At 45.0% G+C, this 15,666-nt stretch overlaps 1 protein-coding gene across 11 annotated transcripts in view; it reads right to left on the minus strand.

The window, feature by feature from the left end:
• The window catches only part of XDH (xanthine dehydrogenase), a 94,100-nt gene that overhangs the window by 48,174 nt on the left and 30,260 nt on the right, over positions 1-15,666 (minus strand). For all 11 annotated transcript variants that reach the window (XR_016442346.1, XR_016442345.1, XM_090047408.1 and 8 more), the window contains 6 exons: positions 14,544-14,685; positions 13,138-13,230; positions 9,667-9,818; positions 8,474-8,567; positions 7,312-7,421; positions 1,888-2,072 (listed from right to left, as the gene is read on the minus strand). Coding sequence is in view for 9 of the 11 variants with exons in the window: in XM_090047408.1 (XP_089903534.1) it covers positions 1,888-2,072; positions 7,312-7,421; positions 8,474-8,567; positions 9,667-9,818; positions 13,138-13,230; positions 14,544-14,685 (776 nt within the window). In the remaining 2 variants the exon portion in view is untranslated. The remainder of the gene's footprint in view (positions 1-1,887; positions 2,073-7,311; positions 7,422-8,473; positions 8,568-9,666; positions 9,819-13,137; positions 13,231-14,543; positions 14,686-15,666) is intronic.

Genomic DNA, 15,666 nt, shown 5'->3' on the forward strand with positions numbered 1-15,666 from the left:
AGGAAAGTGATTCCTCACTGTACTCCTGATGAGGCCTCATCAGTGCAAATACTGGGTCCAGTTCTGGACTCCTCACTCAAAAAAGACAAGGGCAAATTAGAAAGAGTCCAACAGAGAGAAAAATTGTTAGAGGCATGGTAACATGATTTATGAGGACAGACTGAAAGAACTAGAATTATATTGTTTGGAGAAAAGAAGACTGCCTACTGTCTGCGGGCAGTCACCGACTGCCAGTTGGCGTTTGCCACCCCTCTGCCCCCACCACGGCTGCAGCCACCTGCAGTCGGTCCCTGCTCACCGCTGCCACCACCTGTGGGCAGTCGCCATGCCCCTATGCAGCCTCAGGAGGCACAAGGTATTCATGATCCTCAAATACCTGAAGGGTGGTTATATTAAGGATGGAGAAGTTTATTCTATGTGGCCACAGGGGACAGGACAATAAGCAATTACCTTACATGGAAGTAACAACAATGTAGGTTGGATATTAGGAAGAATTTTCTAATTATGGTGTTGGCCAAACATTGGAAAAAATCAACCCAGACTGGCTGTGGAATTCCACCCTTGGAATTTTTTTAAGACTAGGTTAGACAAATACTTGGCTGGAATAGTCATTGGGCCTCCCACTACAGAAAGGATATGGACAAACTGGAGAGAGTCCAGCAGAGGGCAACAAAAATGGTGGGGAGGCTGGGGGACATGACTGATGAGGAAAGACTTAGGGAACTAGGCTTATTTAGTCTAGAAAAGAGGAGACTGAGAGGAGACTTAACAGCAGCCTTCAACTACCTAAAGGGAGGTTTGAAAAAGGATGGAGCTTGACTGTTCTCAATGGCAAGGAGCAATAGTCTCAAGTTTCAGCAAGGAAAGCTTAGGTTAGATTTTAAGAAGAATTTTCTCACTAGGAGGGTAGTAAAACACTGGAACAGGTTTCCCAGAGGTGGTGGAAGCTCCATCCCTGGAGGCTTTCAAAACCCATCTGAACAAAGCCTTGGGGATTTAGTTGAGGATGATCTAGTTGAGGATGGTCTTGCTTAGAGCAGGTAGTTGGAAAAGATCAGCATTTCTCAACTGGTGGGTCACAACCCAAAAGTGGGTCATAAGTATATCTGAAAGGGTCACTTGCAGGTCCCCAGAAAAACCCATGAAAGCAGGGTTTCCCCTTGCAGGCTGGCAGCAATCTGGCCTGCAAGCAGCTGCTTGGTTGGAATGATTGGAGGCAGTGGGCACACGTGTGTCTGCACATGTAGACACATGTGGCCAGCATAGAGTGAGGCCAGGTCACGGGAGCAGCCCCAGCCATTGGACACAGGTAAGTATGGGGAGTAGGGGATGGAAGTCCAAGGGACTGTCTGGGTAGCTGGGGATATGTGTGTGTGTCTGCCTCCTCGCCTGCCTGCCTGCCTGCCTGCCTGCAGTGAGGGAAGGAGGCAGAGACGGTCCTTTGCAGCAGGGTGCTGTATGCCTGGTCCGGCAGCACAAGCCAGTGCTCATACACACAGGGGCCCACATTTGCTGCTCACACTCTGGCCCAAGTGGGACAGAGGCAGCTAGGGGCCCCCTCCAGCCAGGCTGGGAGGGGCAGGGGGCTGCAGATCAGGAGTGAGAGGCACCAGCAGGGCCCAAAGGGGCAGGGCACTGTGGGTCGGGTGCTGGCAGGGCCAGGGGTGAGTGGGTCAGGACAAGCCATCAATCTTGGCAAATGGGTCCTGGTACAAAAAAGTTTGAGAACCACTGCACTAGATGACCTCCTTGAGGTCCCATCCATCCTTAATTTTCTATGATTCTGTACTCAGGGATGATCCTGCCTTGAACAACTGGTTGCACTAGATGGCCTCCTGAGTCCTCTTTCAACCATATTATTCTATGATTCCATGGTGATTCTCCTACCTTCCAATGAGTTTCTGGCAAGTTTTTACTGCCAGTACAGTTGTGGGAGCCATTCCTCCATAGCTCAGTTTAATCTTTTGCACTCGGTGGCTGTCCTCTTGAAACAGGACTCTCATTCCGCAGGTCACTATAGCAATGTCATCCTCACGCCGGGAAGCCTGCTTGAAGGCTGAGAAATATTCACCCTAGGGGAAAGAAAAAGAATTTATTCACCACCTGTGTCAAAAGTAAGAATAGGAGAATGTGGACAGCATGCTAATCTCTCTCTGTGGATGGCATATCCAAGAGAAGCCCAACTAAAGATGTTGCTTTGCATTATGAAGGACAGATCATTTGCTCTGACAAAACCAATTTTCACATGATTCACGTGCGTGCTAGACGGGCTAAGAAAAATTCAGGCCTCTAGGTGATGTGATAAAGCCACTTATGAATCCTCAGAAATTTGAAAAATGCACTCCCTTAAAAATATCCTGATTCTCTCTAGAAATATTCTGACTGCCAAAATATTCTGTTTCTGACTTCTTTTTCTCTAGCTTTGGAAAAGAAATGAATGACTAAGGACTTCACTCAACCATTCCAGTTCATTTCTCACATGGATTAGACACAGTCCTAATCAGGACAACCCGAATCCAAGCAATCCAAAATTTGCAAAATCTTGGAAATCTGAATTTATACAGAACTGAATGCCACAAACAGACAAGACTAAAACCCTGGATCCAAACTCTCCTTATTTCTAAATGGACCCTAAAGTTTGTTTTCAAGGGCTTTATCAATCTATTTCAGTGATGCCCATCCTTTTTTGCCTCACAGGCCTGAGGTGTGATGCTAGATCAGTTCATGGGCTGGACTTGGTCCATGGACCCACCTTAGCATAAAGTGCAGGCCCAGCTGGGGCCTGATCCAGCTGTGTAGGGTCAGGGCCCTATGCAGCCACATGCGACCAGCATCAGTGGAGGCTGATCCCTTTGCACAGGGCTAGCTCAGCCAGGGCCAATGTAGCTGCCTCAGGGCTCAGAAATTTGGTGGCAGGAGAGTGATGGCAGTGTTAATTATTGCCACTTCCCCACTGCCAAATTTAGAGGCCTGTCAGGAGCCCGGTGGGCCAGACAGCATGGCTCTCTGGGCAGGATTTGGCCCACAAACTGGGCATTGAGCACCCCTGATCTAGTTCATATGTTTCCAACAGTATAGCTTAGCCGTATACCCTTCTCCTTGTTCAAAAAAATGCAGAAGCAGTTCTCTTCAGCCAATCCCACCACCCAGAATGGAGTTCCTGCATGTCTCCATCTCCACCTTATTTCAGAAACGCATTGCTTCTTCTCTTGCATCTACTTCTTAAGTTCTGTGTTTTCCTCACAAGTATCTCCTTAAAGCAGGGGTGTCAAACATAGGGCCTGCAGGCTGGATCCAGCCTGCACAGCTCCATAATCCGGCCCCTGGTGCTGCCCCATTTGTTGTGCTGGATTATATCTGCACACAGTGCCTGGGACACGCACTGCCTGCAGCACTTGGGCCTGTCCCAGACTTAAGTGGGTGCCAGGGGCAGTAGAGCCAGCATCCCAGACTGGCTTGGCTGGGTATCAACGGTGCCAGATGAGGCATGCAGGTGGAGGGGGTCCATAGGTCTGATCTGGGTTGTGGACTGGCCCTGCACCTTTCATCTGGCCTGCAGGGCCCAATGCTTGGCTTAAAGCTTCTTCTCTAGGGGTCAACTTTGCAACTGAGCTCCATAAATGAATTTATGAAAAGTACTGACAGAGAAAAGACCAGCAGGAATATGCCTGGTGTGGGGGACTTTGCCTTGCACTTACTAAAACACAGTATGGCCTTGTGTTCCCTGGTGCATGCTCCATACACGGACTTGCACAAACTATTTCATTTTCTTCAGAGCACAAACAGCTAAAATTACAAAGCTCAGTAATTCACTTGCAACAAATGATGCTTAATAGTCTACAATTATGCCGGTTTAAACCAGCTCTTGGTTCACAATAAAACCGGTTCCTCTCTTCTGTTGCTTCAGGCTATAAGAGTTTGAAGTTACTGGCATTTTGCAGCAGGAAAATATCAGTGTGTCTTCCTTCTTGGTAGTCTGCTGTAAAGGGTTTACAGAAAGATCTGTTCAATTAATCTTCCCCAATCAAAATCAGCATTTATTCCTTTATCCTCTATTGTTAGTGAATTCAGTTTCTTGGGGGTTGGAAGGGCTGTTTTGTGCACTGCCAACACAATATGCAACTAAAACACACATTTCATCTCCTGGATGCATCTTTCTGCTCCTGACCTAATTCATGGGCAGCCAGCAGATACCATGACAGTAGCCTGTATCAGCCCTTTGTGGAAAAGGGCATCTGCTTCTGCTGCTTTGCTTTTTAAGCCAATTAACTATCAAAGAGGAAGAAATGCTGACTCCCCCTTCACCTCTGCATTTCAGTGGAGCTCTCCAGGAAAGAGATTTCAGCAAAAGGGTGATACTTGGCAGTACTCGTGCAGACTCCCTATCTGAGGTTCTGTTTTCAGGGTCAAAAAGGTGCATTAGTTAACTTGCTGAAAATCTTACTGGAAACAAATCTAGTTGGCCTAATAAAAGATATCATCTCTACCATGAGTCCTGATTGCCTATTGGAAACAAGACACCTGTGATAGTTACCCTGCAATAGCAAGGTGAAATCAACCCTACAGTGCCTGCCAATGGCTGAGATAACCTAGTTTGTCTAAACTACAGTGTTCTTACCAGGGCTTTATACAGGTAATGCATGCCAGTTAGCTCACAGTAAACATGCAGCTTTTGTATTGAAGACATTGTGAGAAAGAGTTTCCCTGTTAGTGGCAGAGGTTACGAATACAAATCTGCAAATCTAGCATTGTCTTCCATTGTCACCCGCATGGGCCTTGCAGTAGCAGCCCCAATTTATGTCGTATTAAAAAACTTTACCACAGTCAGTGTTCAGGACTGTAAGTAGCAAATATAGTGCCCTGGGCAGAGATGACAGAGAGCTGGGAAGATGGAGGGAGGCATCAAGGACAAGAGAGCAGGAGAGTGGTGTGGAGTGGGGGAAGTCATATGGGACCCTCAAACATCCAAGCTTCTACTGCTTTGCCCACACATTGGTGGCTGCTGCTGCCAACAGATAAATGGGCTCCTGGGAACCGCCAGTCTGGCAGTCCTCTAATCAGTGCCCATGCCTATTCCCTCACACCTAGTTATACTGCTGGGAAAACCTTTTCTTTATGACTGAATTCATCAATATAAAAGATGAAGGCCAGTGGAAATGTCCCATAATCAGCGTGAATTTTTATAGATTCCTCAGAAGAAGAAGGGATGTTGTCTAGAAAAGTCACATTATACAGTAGAAGCTAAAAATTATCTTGTCTTCTGGGAACTTTTTACAGAGCTGTTCATCTACCTTTATCACAGCTCAAAACTCCATGCAACTTTAATAAAATGCATCATATCTAGTTTTCTAAAACGCTATTCTAAAGTTTCCAATTCTAAACACTGCTATGCTGCACCACTATAACTACTTCTGACCAGTATCGAGCCTTTCATCCCTGAAGTGCAAACTAGACAGAAGGACCAGCTCATTCAATACTGAAATACTGTTTTCACAGAGTAAAACTCACCTGCTGTTTCACAAACTACAGTAACAGTAAACTACAGTGAAAACTCCTGAACATTTGGGGATTTGGGGTCTGACTCTTCCCTTTGGCACATCAGCCTTCCTTTGGTGCAATGCCATGAAAACTACTGAATCCTACAAATATAAAACTCGACATAATGGCAACTCAGGTCATTCATACTGGTGCCACAATAAACCTGTAGTGTCTTCCACTTGCTGTACCAACTGCTAAGAGGCCATATTCCATAATTATCCTCCTTCACATTCAGGTTCCCACTGAAGAACATTAGTCTTGCTTGGCTGATGCCATGAGTCAAAGACAAATCAAAAGCTCATGACCTAAAGTTCAAAAGTTGATCTGGTTTTACAAATCAGTGGTCTGGTTTGACCTACAAGTCATGTGGCAGTTTACTTGCTGATGATACATCGTAATCACTTTGCACAATATGCCAAAGCACAAGCTCCCTTAACATAATCATATGCATGGTGACAGATAGAGCTGTCCATTGATTCCGGCAACGGTTCAAAAGAAAAATATAACAAATAAAATGCCCCATTTCCCTTAATAGTCTGGAATACAGATCTATGAGTTGAACTGCAGAATAATCATAACCTGACAAAAGGTTTATTGGTTTAATGTACCGGACCTTCAAACTGTAATAGCTAGAACACTTTTCATCTATAAAAAGATTGCATCATTGTACCAGTCATGCTTCCCTCTTACCTCTACCATGATCAAATCACATCACTTTTAGTTACCAGTATATTTTTAAATGTCTCAATAAGCACAAAAGAAGCTAAATCAAGGCTGAAGATGGCTGTTTAATTCAGAAGCCTGATGATGGGGTAAGGAGACTTTTACCTTTTGGGCAGTGGTTCAAATCTGACTCAGGCCAGTACTGAACAGACCTGTCTATTGCTCAATCTGAAATTAGTTTTGTGGGCTCCATCCAGGTCCCATCAGAGTAAAGTCCACACCATACAAAACAAAACAAAGTAAAAAAAAACCCACTATCAGAACCAGATTCCATTTTTTCGGTCTCAAGAACCAAGCCAAAGACTGGATGGATACGAAGACCATACTACTTCCTTATCCCTACAGACCTCATCCTATTCCCTTCTGAGGTCACAGTCAAGAAGCATAAGAACTGGTGCAGATTGTACTGTTACCAGGGTACACAGTACCTGTTCCAGGGTAAGGGAACTTCAGTCTTCAGGAGTGGTAAGCTAGCACCTTTCTCAGGATATTAATTAATTCAGAAGCACCAGCATGAAAATTTCTGCTGTCCTGATTATCCCCTGTACTAATTAACAGCTGCCTTGGCAGTCTTCTCATTATCATAGGCATTTCTCCTTAATTTTGCTTTCCTTTCTCTGTCCTATGCTCATCATAAATACATAAATCACTCATACCTTTTCTAGCAAAGCAATCCAGGCTCTGATTAACTAATTAACTGACCCATGCCCTGATACCTTTTCTTCTGGGGTTGTCAATCTGCTCCATAGGGCATAAGCAGTCCAAAATGAGCTTTGATTCTGTGGTGGGGAACTAGCAGAAGAGTATATCCAACTGGCTGGTTTTACTAGATGAGCACCCTGCCTACTACCTTAGCCAAAATTCAAATCAGTAACTTGTGATCTGGACTTAGACAGATGTTCTGTCAAGTTAACCATGGGGCAGGGAAACCCTTCTGGATGATCCAGTTAGGGCTTGCTTAGCCTGCCTCTACTGGAATACAACCTTCAAGGAGAGGTGAGTTACACTACTCAGTTCTACCCAGCCATTAGACTAATCCCAGCAGCTCACCTTCCTGCTGTAGGGTATCTCAACTGACAACAGTATCTCCTCAGGCTTTAGCATTGTCTTTCTGTAGCCAGTAAAGAACTTTTCATCCATTGTTGCAATCCTTTTGCCCTCTGGAGAACAAAAAGTAGTAAAAGAAACAATGGGGTGAGGGAGTCTGTTATCACGCTCCAGCTTCATCTAGATAAAAACTCATCGTCAGGCACGTAAAAAAGATTTTGCAGTTACATAAGACAAATTTGAACTGATGTTAGTTATTTTCCCTCTGATATTTTATCTTTTGCCAGAACCTGAAGTTCTTTCTCAATACTAATTCAGTCCTAAAACAGGCATAACTTTTCATTGATTTCACCTAGACTTTTACAAGCACACAGACTGAGTTAACAGAAAGGGAAGACTGGGATGTATCATAATGATCCCAATTCATTCCAAAATTTGAGTGCTTCCATCATTCCAAAGTGCTTTTGTCACCAGTTACAAGCAAACCTGCAAGTCAGCCCTTTCTTAATTATCTAAAGCAGTGGCACTCAACTGTCTGGCCCAATGAACCAGATAAGCGACAGGCCAGTTGATAGGCAGATCCGATCCAGAGCTACCCCCGCATGCTAGGATGTGACACTGAGGCCCTGCATAGCTCCCCACAACTTGTCACAGACAGTACTATCCTACAGCAGAGTTAATGAATTTACTGCATGCTAATACAAGCGCATGTGTAGGAGGTGATAGCTGGGCTGAGTTCCCTTCCCCAGCCTGATACCAGCTTCTCTGCTCTGTTCCCTTCCCCCGCCAGATCGAAACAGCGAAACCATTTTGATGAGTCGAAACAGAACAGTGTTTTCAAATCAAAATAAAACTTGAAACAAAAAAACTGTTCCATTGAAATGGATGCCAAAGCAAAACACTGCTCTTTCACACAGCCCTAGCTATGACTACCCTAGGGATATATCTACATGGCCCAACGTAATGCCATGGTGAATAACTAACTCTGAATGAGGGACTTTGTCAGGGCTTATTTAGCCTGTTTCCTAATAATCTAGGCAGCTTCCAATAGCCAAGCCATCACATTTAGAGTTGGATCAGGCATCCCTGCATAGCAAACACTACGTTGTCTTGTACAGACATGTCCTATATCCCTCATTGCCAGTTAGAACATTAAGTAACTTACCTGTTGATGCCAAAGTCAGTTGGGTCTCACTTGCCATAAATACAGGGTTTAGGTCAGAAATTGGGCTGGCAGTCATTATATTCCCTCCGAGAGACTGGAGTCAAGTATATAAGATATACAAATTAGCAAACAGATGGAAGGTGAAGGTCTTGCTACTGTACTAACACTCACTAATCTATTGAGACTAACTGACCAACATGGCACAATCAAAAACAAGATCATTTTAATGTATTCCAACAGGCTACAAATACGTTATTATTTTAATGTTTTTGCATGGCCTGGATTTTTGCCCCATTGAGGGCTGTCTTCTGAACAAGCCTCTATTGCTTGCAGACCTAGGGACAACACTAAGGTTGTGAATTTATCTTAGATCATGTCCACACTAGGAATGCTTTGCTATCCCAGGCTACTCTCCTAACATTCAGTGTCCTACAGTTGACATAACTTATACCAGCAAAGCTGCATTTTAATCAGCACAGCTCATATCATACCATCACTCCTGCAGCAAAACAAGCTATACCAATAACAGCACAGGCTTACAGGTATTACTGCATCTATGCTACAGGCTTATGCCAGTACAGTTAAGTCCATCTTTCTCACACCCCTGATTGACATAACTATGCCAATAAAAGTCTGAATGAACCCATGGCTCTTACTCTTTGCAGCTATGCCTCTTCCTTAAATGTATCCTAATAAAATGTCTCTTCATTGACAGGGTGCTCTACAGTTTTCCCAACTGTCCTAATAGCAGTCATAAATGCTTCAAATGAGTGATATTTTCCTCTCTGATTTCACAGATTCAGCATTAGGGACTGGAAGGGACCTCGTGAGATCACTGAGTCCAGCCCTCCTGCCAGAGGCCAGAAGTCTGCAGGGACCAAATGGCCCCAGCAAGATAAGCATCCAAATGCATTTTTGGATTCTAAGCTACCAGTTTCACGCATAGCCTGAAAGCAGTCTCATAAGGAGACACAATACATTGTAGCCTGGCTACCAGCTCCCTTGGATCACCAGAGGTGTTTTATGGGGAAAAACCCACAAGAAAGGGACATGTCATCTTTCAAATATTCCTGTGTAAGGAGCACTAAGAACATGTAATATTAGAATAAGGGAGGTCAGTTACTCAGTCTGAGTTAAGCTGTCCCTGCCTCCAGCCTCCAGTATTAATTCACTTGTTTTCCTCAGTCACTTACTGCCACATTTCTGATCTGCAGCCCTGCAAACCATCGCAGTTGCTCTAGTATAGCCTTGAACACCTCTGTTTTGTAAGGAGATAGCTCAGCTACAGCTTTACTCAGCACCTTTTCCACCAGGCTCAGGGTGCAGGAAGCACCAAAGGCAATCCCTACAAGGGAAAACAAAAATCAATAGATGTCTTTCTTTTCCTCAAACCAAGGTATATCTTTTCCCTGAAGATAGCATTACAGCTGGGCATCTGCACACAAAGAAAAGTGTACATGCTGTTACATTTTGTCCCCATAAAAAAATTTATTGTCCAACTATAGCTCATTTTTTAATTTCACAAACTTCTCTTGACTATAGATACACGCTAAACCAAACATTGCCCAGAAACAACAGGAGCATGCAAACCCACACCTACATACCAAACACACAGATTATAAACACCACTCTTAAATCGATGCTTACTGGGGCACTAGTTTTGCCTAAGCTTTGCTAATCATCTCAAGACGCTTTCATCTGCAAGTCATCAATTTCATAGAAAGCTTGTTTTCATTCAAAGAATGTCTGCTAGCTCATATATGAGACAAATTGGACAGGGTTGGGTTCCAGGTTCTGAATCACAAACTAACTAACATGCTTTACATTAACATGCAGTACATTTACAAGAACTGCCCTGCCAAACAAGGGGCAAAACCATGTTGCCCCTTGCAGAAACTCAAATCAAGACCTGAGGCATGGTGGTAAAGCAGTGCATAGGGAAAGTTTGCCTTGTTTTTGCCTGGCAGATCAACAGAGAATTTAATTCACTTGGGCTGTTAATCCAATTCCTTTTATCAGCAGTAAGCAAACCATGTTTATAAAGGAAAAATTCTGGTCATGGGGATATTATCCTTATTAACCCATTAATTAATGTGTGTAACATCACACATCAAACTACCGTAACCTGTTTCACTCAGCAACAACTGGCCCTAGCTTTTGCTGCTATATCTTCCCAAATCTTTACAATGCTCATGTGCTGATCAATCTTTATATTCCCTTTCCAGTAAAGGGAAGACCATCCAACTGATCATTTCAGGTGGCTATCAAAAGCCAAAGCTTTCTTGTTTATTTATGCACCTTCTTATATTGAAATAAAAAGGGAGGCGTACACACAATGGAAGGGAGGGGCCATCACCAGGGAGGACTATACTGCGGTTGCTCGGGGATGCAGGGGGGCAGTCAGGAAGGCCAAGGCAGAGACGGAACTGGGACTAGCTTCCCGGATCAAGGACAACAAGAAGTCCTTTTTTAAATACATAGGGGGCAAAAAGAAGGGCCTGGGTAATGTGGGGCCCCTGCAAGACACACTAGGAAATTTGGTCGTCACACCAGACGACAAAGCTAACCTATTTAACAACTACTTTGCCTCCATTTTCCTGAGCAGGGCCCGAATCAGTCCCCCCACTGGGACCCTCTCAGGCCCCAGGGGAGGCGCACCCAGGCCAAGGGTCAGGGAGGATCTAGTCAGGGAACTTCTGGAGGGACTGGATGTATTTAAATCAACTGGTCCTGACGATCTCCATCCCAGAGTGCTGAGGGAATTAGCTGAGGTCATTGCAGGACCCCTGGCACGGCTGTATGAGCACTCATGGTGCTCTGGTGTGGTGCCAGAGGACTGGAAGAGGGCCAGTGTGGTTCCCATCTTCAAAAAAGGGAGGAAGGGGGACCCAGGGAACTACAGGCCAGTTAGTCTTACCTTGATCCTGGGTAAGCTTTTTGAGAGAATTATCCTGGCACATGTCCACAAAGGGCCAGTGGGGGGAATTATACTTAGGGGCAACCAACACAGGTTCATTAGAGGCAGGTCCTGTCAGACCAACCTGGTGGCCTTCTATGACTGGGTCACAAAATCCTTAGATGCAGGGGTAGCAGTGGACATAGTCTTCCTGGACTTTTGGAAGGCCTTCAACACTGTCTCTCACCCCGTTCTCATTAAGAAACTGGGGGACTGGGGTGTCAACACCTACACAGTCAAATGGGTCACCAACTGGATGGATGGCCACACCCAGAGAGTGGTGGTGGACGGGTCATTTTCGACCTGGAGGGATGTAGGCAGTGGGGTCCCGCAGGGCGCATTCCTTGGACCTGCACTGTTCAACATCTTCATCAGTGACTTGGATGAGGGGGTAAAAAGCATCCTGTTCAAATTTGCTGATGACACTAAGATGTGGGGGGATGTGGGAATGCTAGAAGGAAGGAATAGGCTGCAATCAGACCTAGACAGGTTACAGGGATGGGCAGACAAGAACAGGATGTCAGTGTTGAATCCCATGTGCAAGGCAGTGCACCTGCGGAGGAACAACTGGCACCATACCTACACGTTGGGGAACTCCCTTCACATCAGTGCAGAGGCAGAAAAGGATCTTGGAGTCATCATTGATGCCAAGATGAACATGGGCTGGCAGTGTGGGGAGGCAGTCAGGAAGGCCAACCACACCTTGTCATACATCCACAGATGATCTCAAGCAGGTCCAAGGAAGTGATCCTCCCCCTCTATGCAGCATTGGTCAGGCTGCAGCTGGAGTACTGCATCCAGTTCTGGGCACTGCACTTCAGGAGGGATGTGGACAGCATGGAGAGGGTCCAGAGGAGGGCCACCGGCATGATCAGGGGGCAGCAGGGCAGGCCCTATGAGAAGAGGCTACAGGACCTGAACCTGTTCAGCCTCCACAAGAGAAGGCTGAGGGGGGATCTAGTGGCCATTTACAAACTGGTCATGGGGGACCAGCAGGGATGGGGGGAGTCCCTGTTCCCCCAAGCACTATCAGGAGTGACTAGAAAAACCGGTCACAAGTTGGTAGAGGGTAAATTCAGATTAGATATCAGGAGGCGCTACTTCACTGTCACAGAGGCTAGGATCTGGAACCAACTTCCAAGAGAAGTAGTGCTGGCTCCTACCCTGGGGGTCTTTAAGACAAGGGTAGAGGAACACCTTGCTGGGGTCGTTTGACCCCAGTACTCTTTCCTGCATGGCAGGGGGTCAGACTTGATGATCTGCTCAGGTCCCTTCTGACCCTACTAACTATGAAACTAAGACTACTTTAGGCCAGGTATAGACATTACACTTGTACCGGTATTAGTGATTGGAAACTGATGTATATCCAAACAGGACAGATATTTGGTATACACACTGGTTTAAAGATGCAGAACCCAGTTTCAGATTTGCCCCCACCATCAACGGGTGAATGTGTGTGATGTGCACTACCTATCTAAACTACATTGCTTACAGAAAATCTTGTAACTTATATTGATTCCACCTCAGACTTTTTGAATGTCTCTACCTAGCCTTGGTGACTAAGGGCAGCAGGTCTGGATTTAGAAAATGGAATGGAGATGAAAGTAGCTTCTAAAAACTATGCATTTTTTGTCTATAGTAACTTCTTTATAATTTCCCAGAAGACCTGACACTAACTTTAGAACCATTATGAACCTTCCTTACTTACCTTTATCTGTATGCTGAACAAAATTCATTTCAGGAATCCAAGCTGGTGCTAATATCACTGGGTACAGCATGTTCTTTAACCTCATCTCGATACCTGAAGACAAAACAAACCTTACCACATTATACACAAATATCGCAGACAGCCAAAGTTAGCAACTTCTTAGGAAAAAGGAAGTATTATTATTATTATTTTTCAGAAACTGGGTAGCTCTAATGACTACATCTTATACTGATTATGCAACTGTTTTAAAAGCCACAAAGTGGTGCCCACATCAATCACTGGCCAATGGTGAAATGTGCATAATGGAATTTTAGGCCAGAACCCATTAAAATTATTTCCAACATAGAATCTTTTTCTCCCATAGTTGCACTTTATTTGTGCACATCAGCTACAGCCATCTTCTTGCTGAGCTATGTAACGACAAACAGGCTCATACGTCAGGGAGGAAATTTCAGATTCGTTATATAAATATCCTTCACACCTCCTCTCACCTGGAAATAGTTTGAGAGTTCTGTGGACCTTCATAACCCAAGAGGTTTATGGTAGGGGGTGCATGCAGGTGCACGTACACCCCCTGCACATGGTGGTACACCCCCTGCAAAAAAGCAGTTGCTGCTCGCCACCCTGGCAGCATCTGTAGGCAGTCCATGATCGTCCCTGGCCACTGCCACCTATGGGTGGTCACGGATCCCTGCTCGGTGCTTGCCACCCCCTCCCCCACACCAGTGCCAGCGGCATCTGCAGGAGCTCCCCGCTCAATGCCGCCATACTCCTGCCAATGCTGGTGCAGCCGTGCCCCCCCAGCCACCGGGGCATGTACCATTCATGGGTTTACCCAGCCCAAAGCCAAAGGAAATGACAGGAAATTTCATGACTGGATTCACCAGAATGCAAAAGTGAATCTAGGATTTTGAAAGGACGGGGAGGGAGGTGTTCAGCAGAGAGTTCACCAGAGCTCCTGGCAGTGGACAGCTCACTGCACATATGCTTAATCAAAGTGGGGATGTGGCCACTCCACCATACACCTACTAGGTCCACCTGTGTCTGAATGCAAGTACATGTTCAGTGCACTGCTCCCTTCTCAGGGCAAAAGAGAGAAGCTTGTAACTTGTGCCTCTTGTCAATAACCCACCTGAACTGCTCAAAAATAATAACGAAAGGCCTGAGGATCTGGAGTAACACATATTTAGTTTGGCACAATGAAGAAGAGGAAAAAGCTGTGTTCATGAGACTAATCCACATGAGAAGAAGAAAAACTTTCCCCTCACACCATGCCCTGAAGAAACCTCAGGCATTTCATACCAATGGCCTGAAGGAAAAAAACAAACTTGTTTTATACTGTGCTGGTGAAAAATCTGTGGGTAATTTCACAACTACTCAAATTGAAAATCAATTCTTCCTCTTACCCACTTCCGTGTTCCCTACCACAAGCTTGGCATTGGGGTGCTGGGCTTTGAGTGCTACCAATTCTTGGAGTGTTGTGGGCTGGATCCACGTCACGCGCTCGCCTTTGAAACACAGTTGTTTATGGGGTTTGCTATTCTGAGTCTGCAGAAAGAAAACTGGATTGAAGTTAGATTGTAAAATGCTGTTACCACGCCAAGAATTCCTGCCCCTACCTAGCCTCCTCCCTATTTATCTTACAGACTGAGTCTCATGAGTGCCCATGCACCCATTGGCAAATAGTCCCTTCCCTTCATTTAATGCTGGCCAAAAAGAGACATTTTTATTTTCTCTACCCTGAACACTACTGGTGTTTTATGCTGCCACATCCCCCTTATGAGAAGAACTCTCCTCTCTAAGGACCATCTGTCCTAAGTTTTGTCAGCTTCTGCAGGTATAATCCGGAAATGAATAGAATCTTCTTCTCACTTTCTGTAATGAGACTGCAATCATTGCATAGGTCTCAATCACTCTAGAATGAGTATTAGTAGCAACAAACCCAAACCCAGACTCAGACTTGTCTCTTGGTTCTCCTCATCCTGTGATTGCCGCTTAAGAGGAATGGTAAACTTGAGAACACAGAAGACTAACATGGCTTCCTTCCAAAAACACAAAGGCAATCCTTAAACAGGAAACTTTCTTATAGAGAAAATAGGAGAAATTTGAGACTGAACAAACAACGTCTATGATAATCTCTAGAAAGGACTGAAAATACCCTAGGTCAGTGGTTTTCAAACTTTTTTGTCTGTGTACTCCTTTACCTACAAAATATTGCTGCTCGTACCCCCTATACCCCATGTGTCCCTGCACATTTACCAATGTCAACATGCAGCAACATCATTACCCATCTTTGTTTGACCAAACAAAAGCTCCACTGCCATTCTTAAAATGTAGGCACAAAGCTCTTGGTAAAGAGCTGCATACCCCCAGGGTAGTATACATATCCCAGTTTGAAAGTCACTGACCTAGGTAATGTTATATTTGGTTTAGCAGCTGGCCTCAGCACTGAAACTAACAACACAGTTTTAAAGATCGTCTGTTAAATGTACAGGATACTAAAGCACATGAGCTGATAAAATCCTGGTG

The sequence above is a fragment of the Crocodylus siamensis genome, chromosome 1 (genome assembly GCF_052110815.1).
Source record: "Crocodylus siamensis isolate JL-2025a chromosome 1, ASM5211081v1, whole genome shotgun sequence".
Taxonomy (NCBI): Eukaryota; Metazoa; Chordata; order Crocodylia; family Crocodylidae; genus Crocodylus; species Crocodylus siamensis.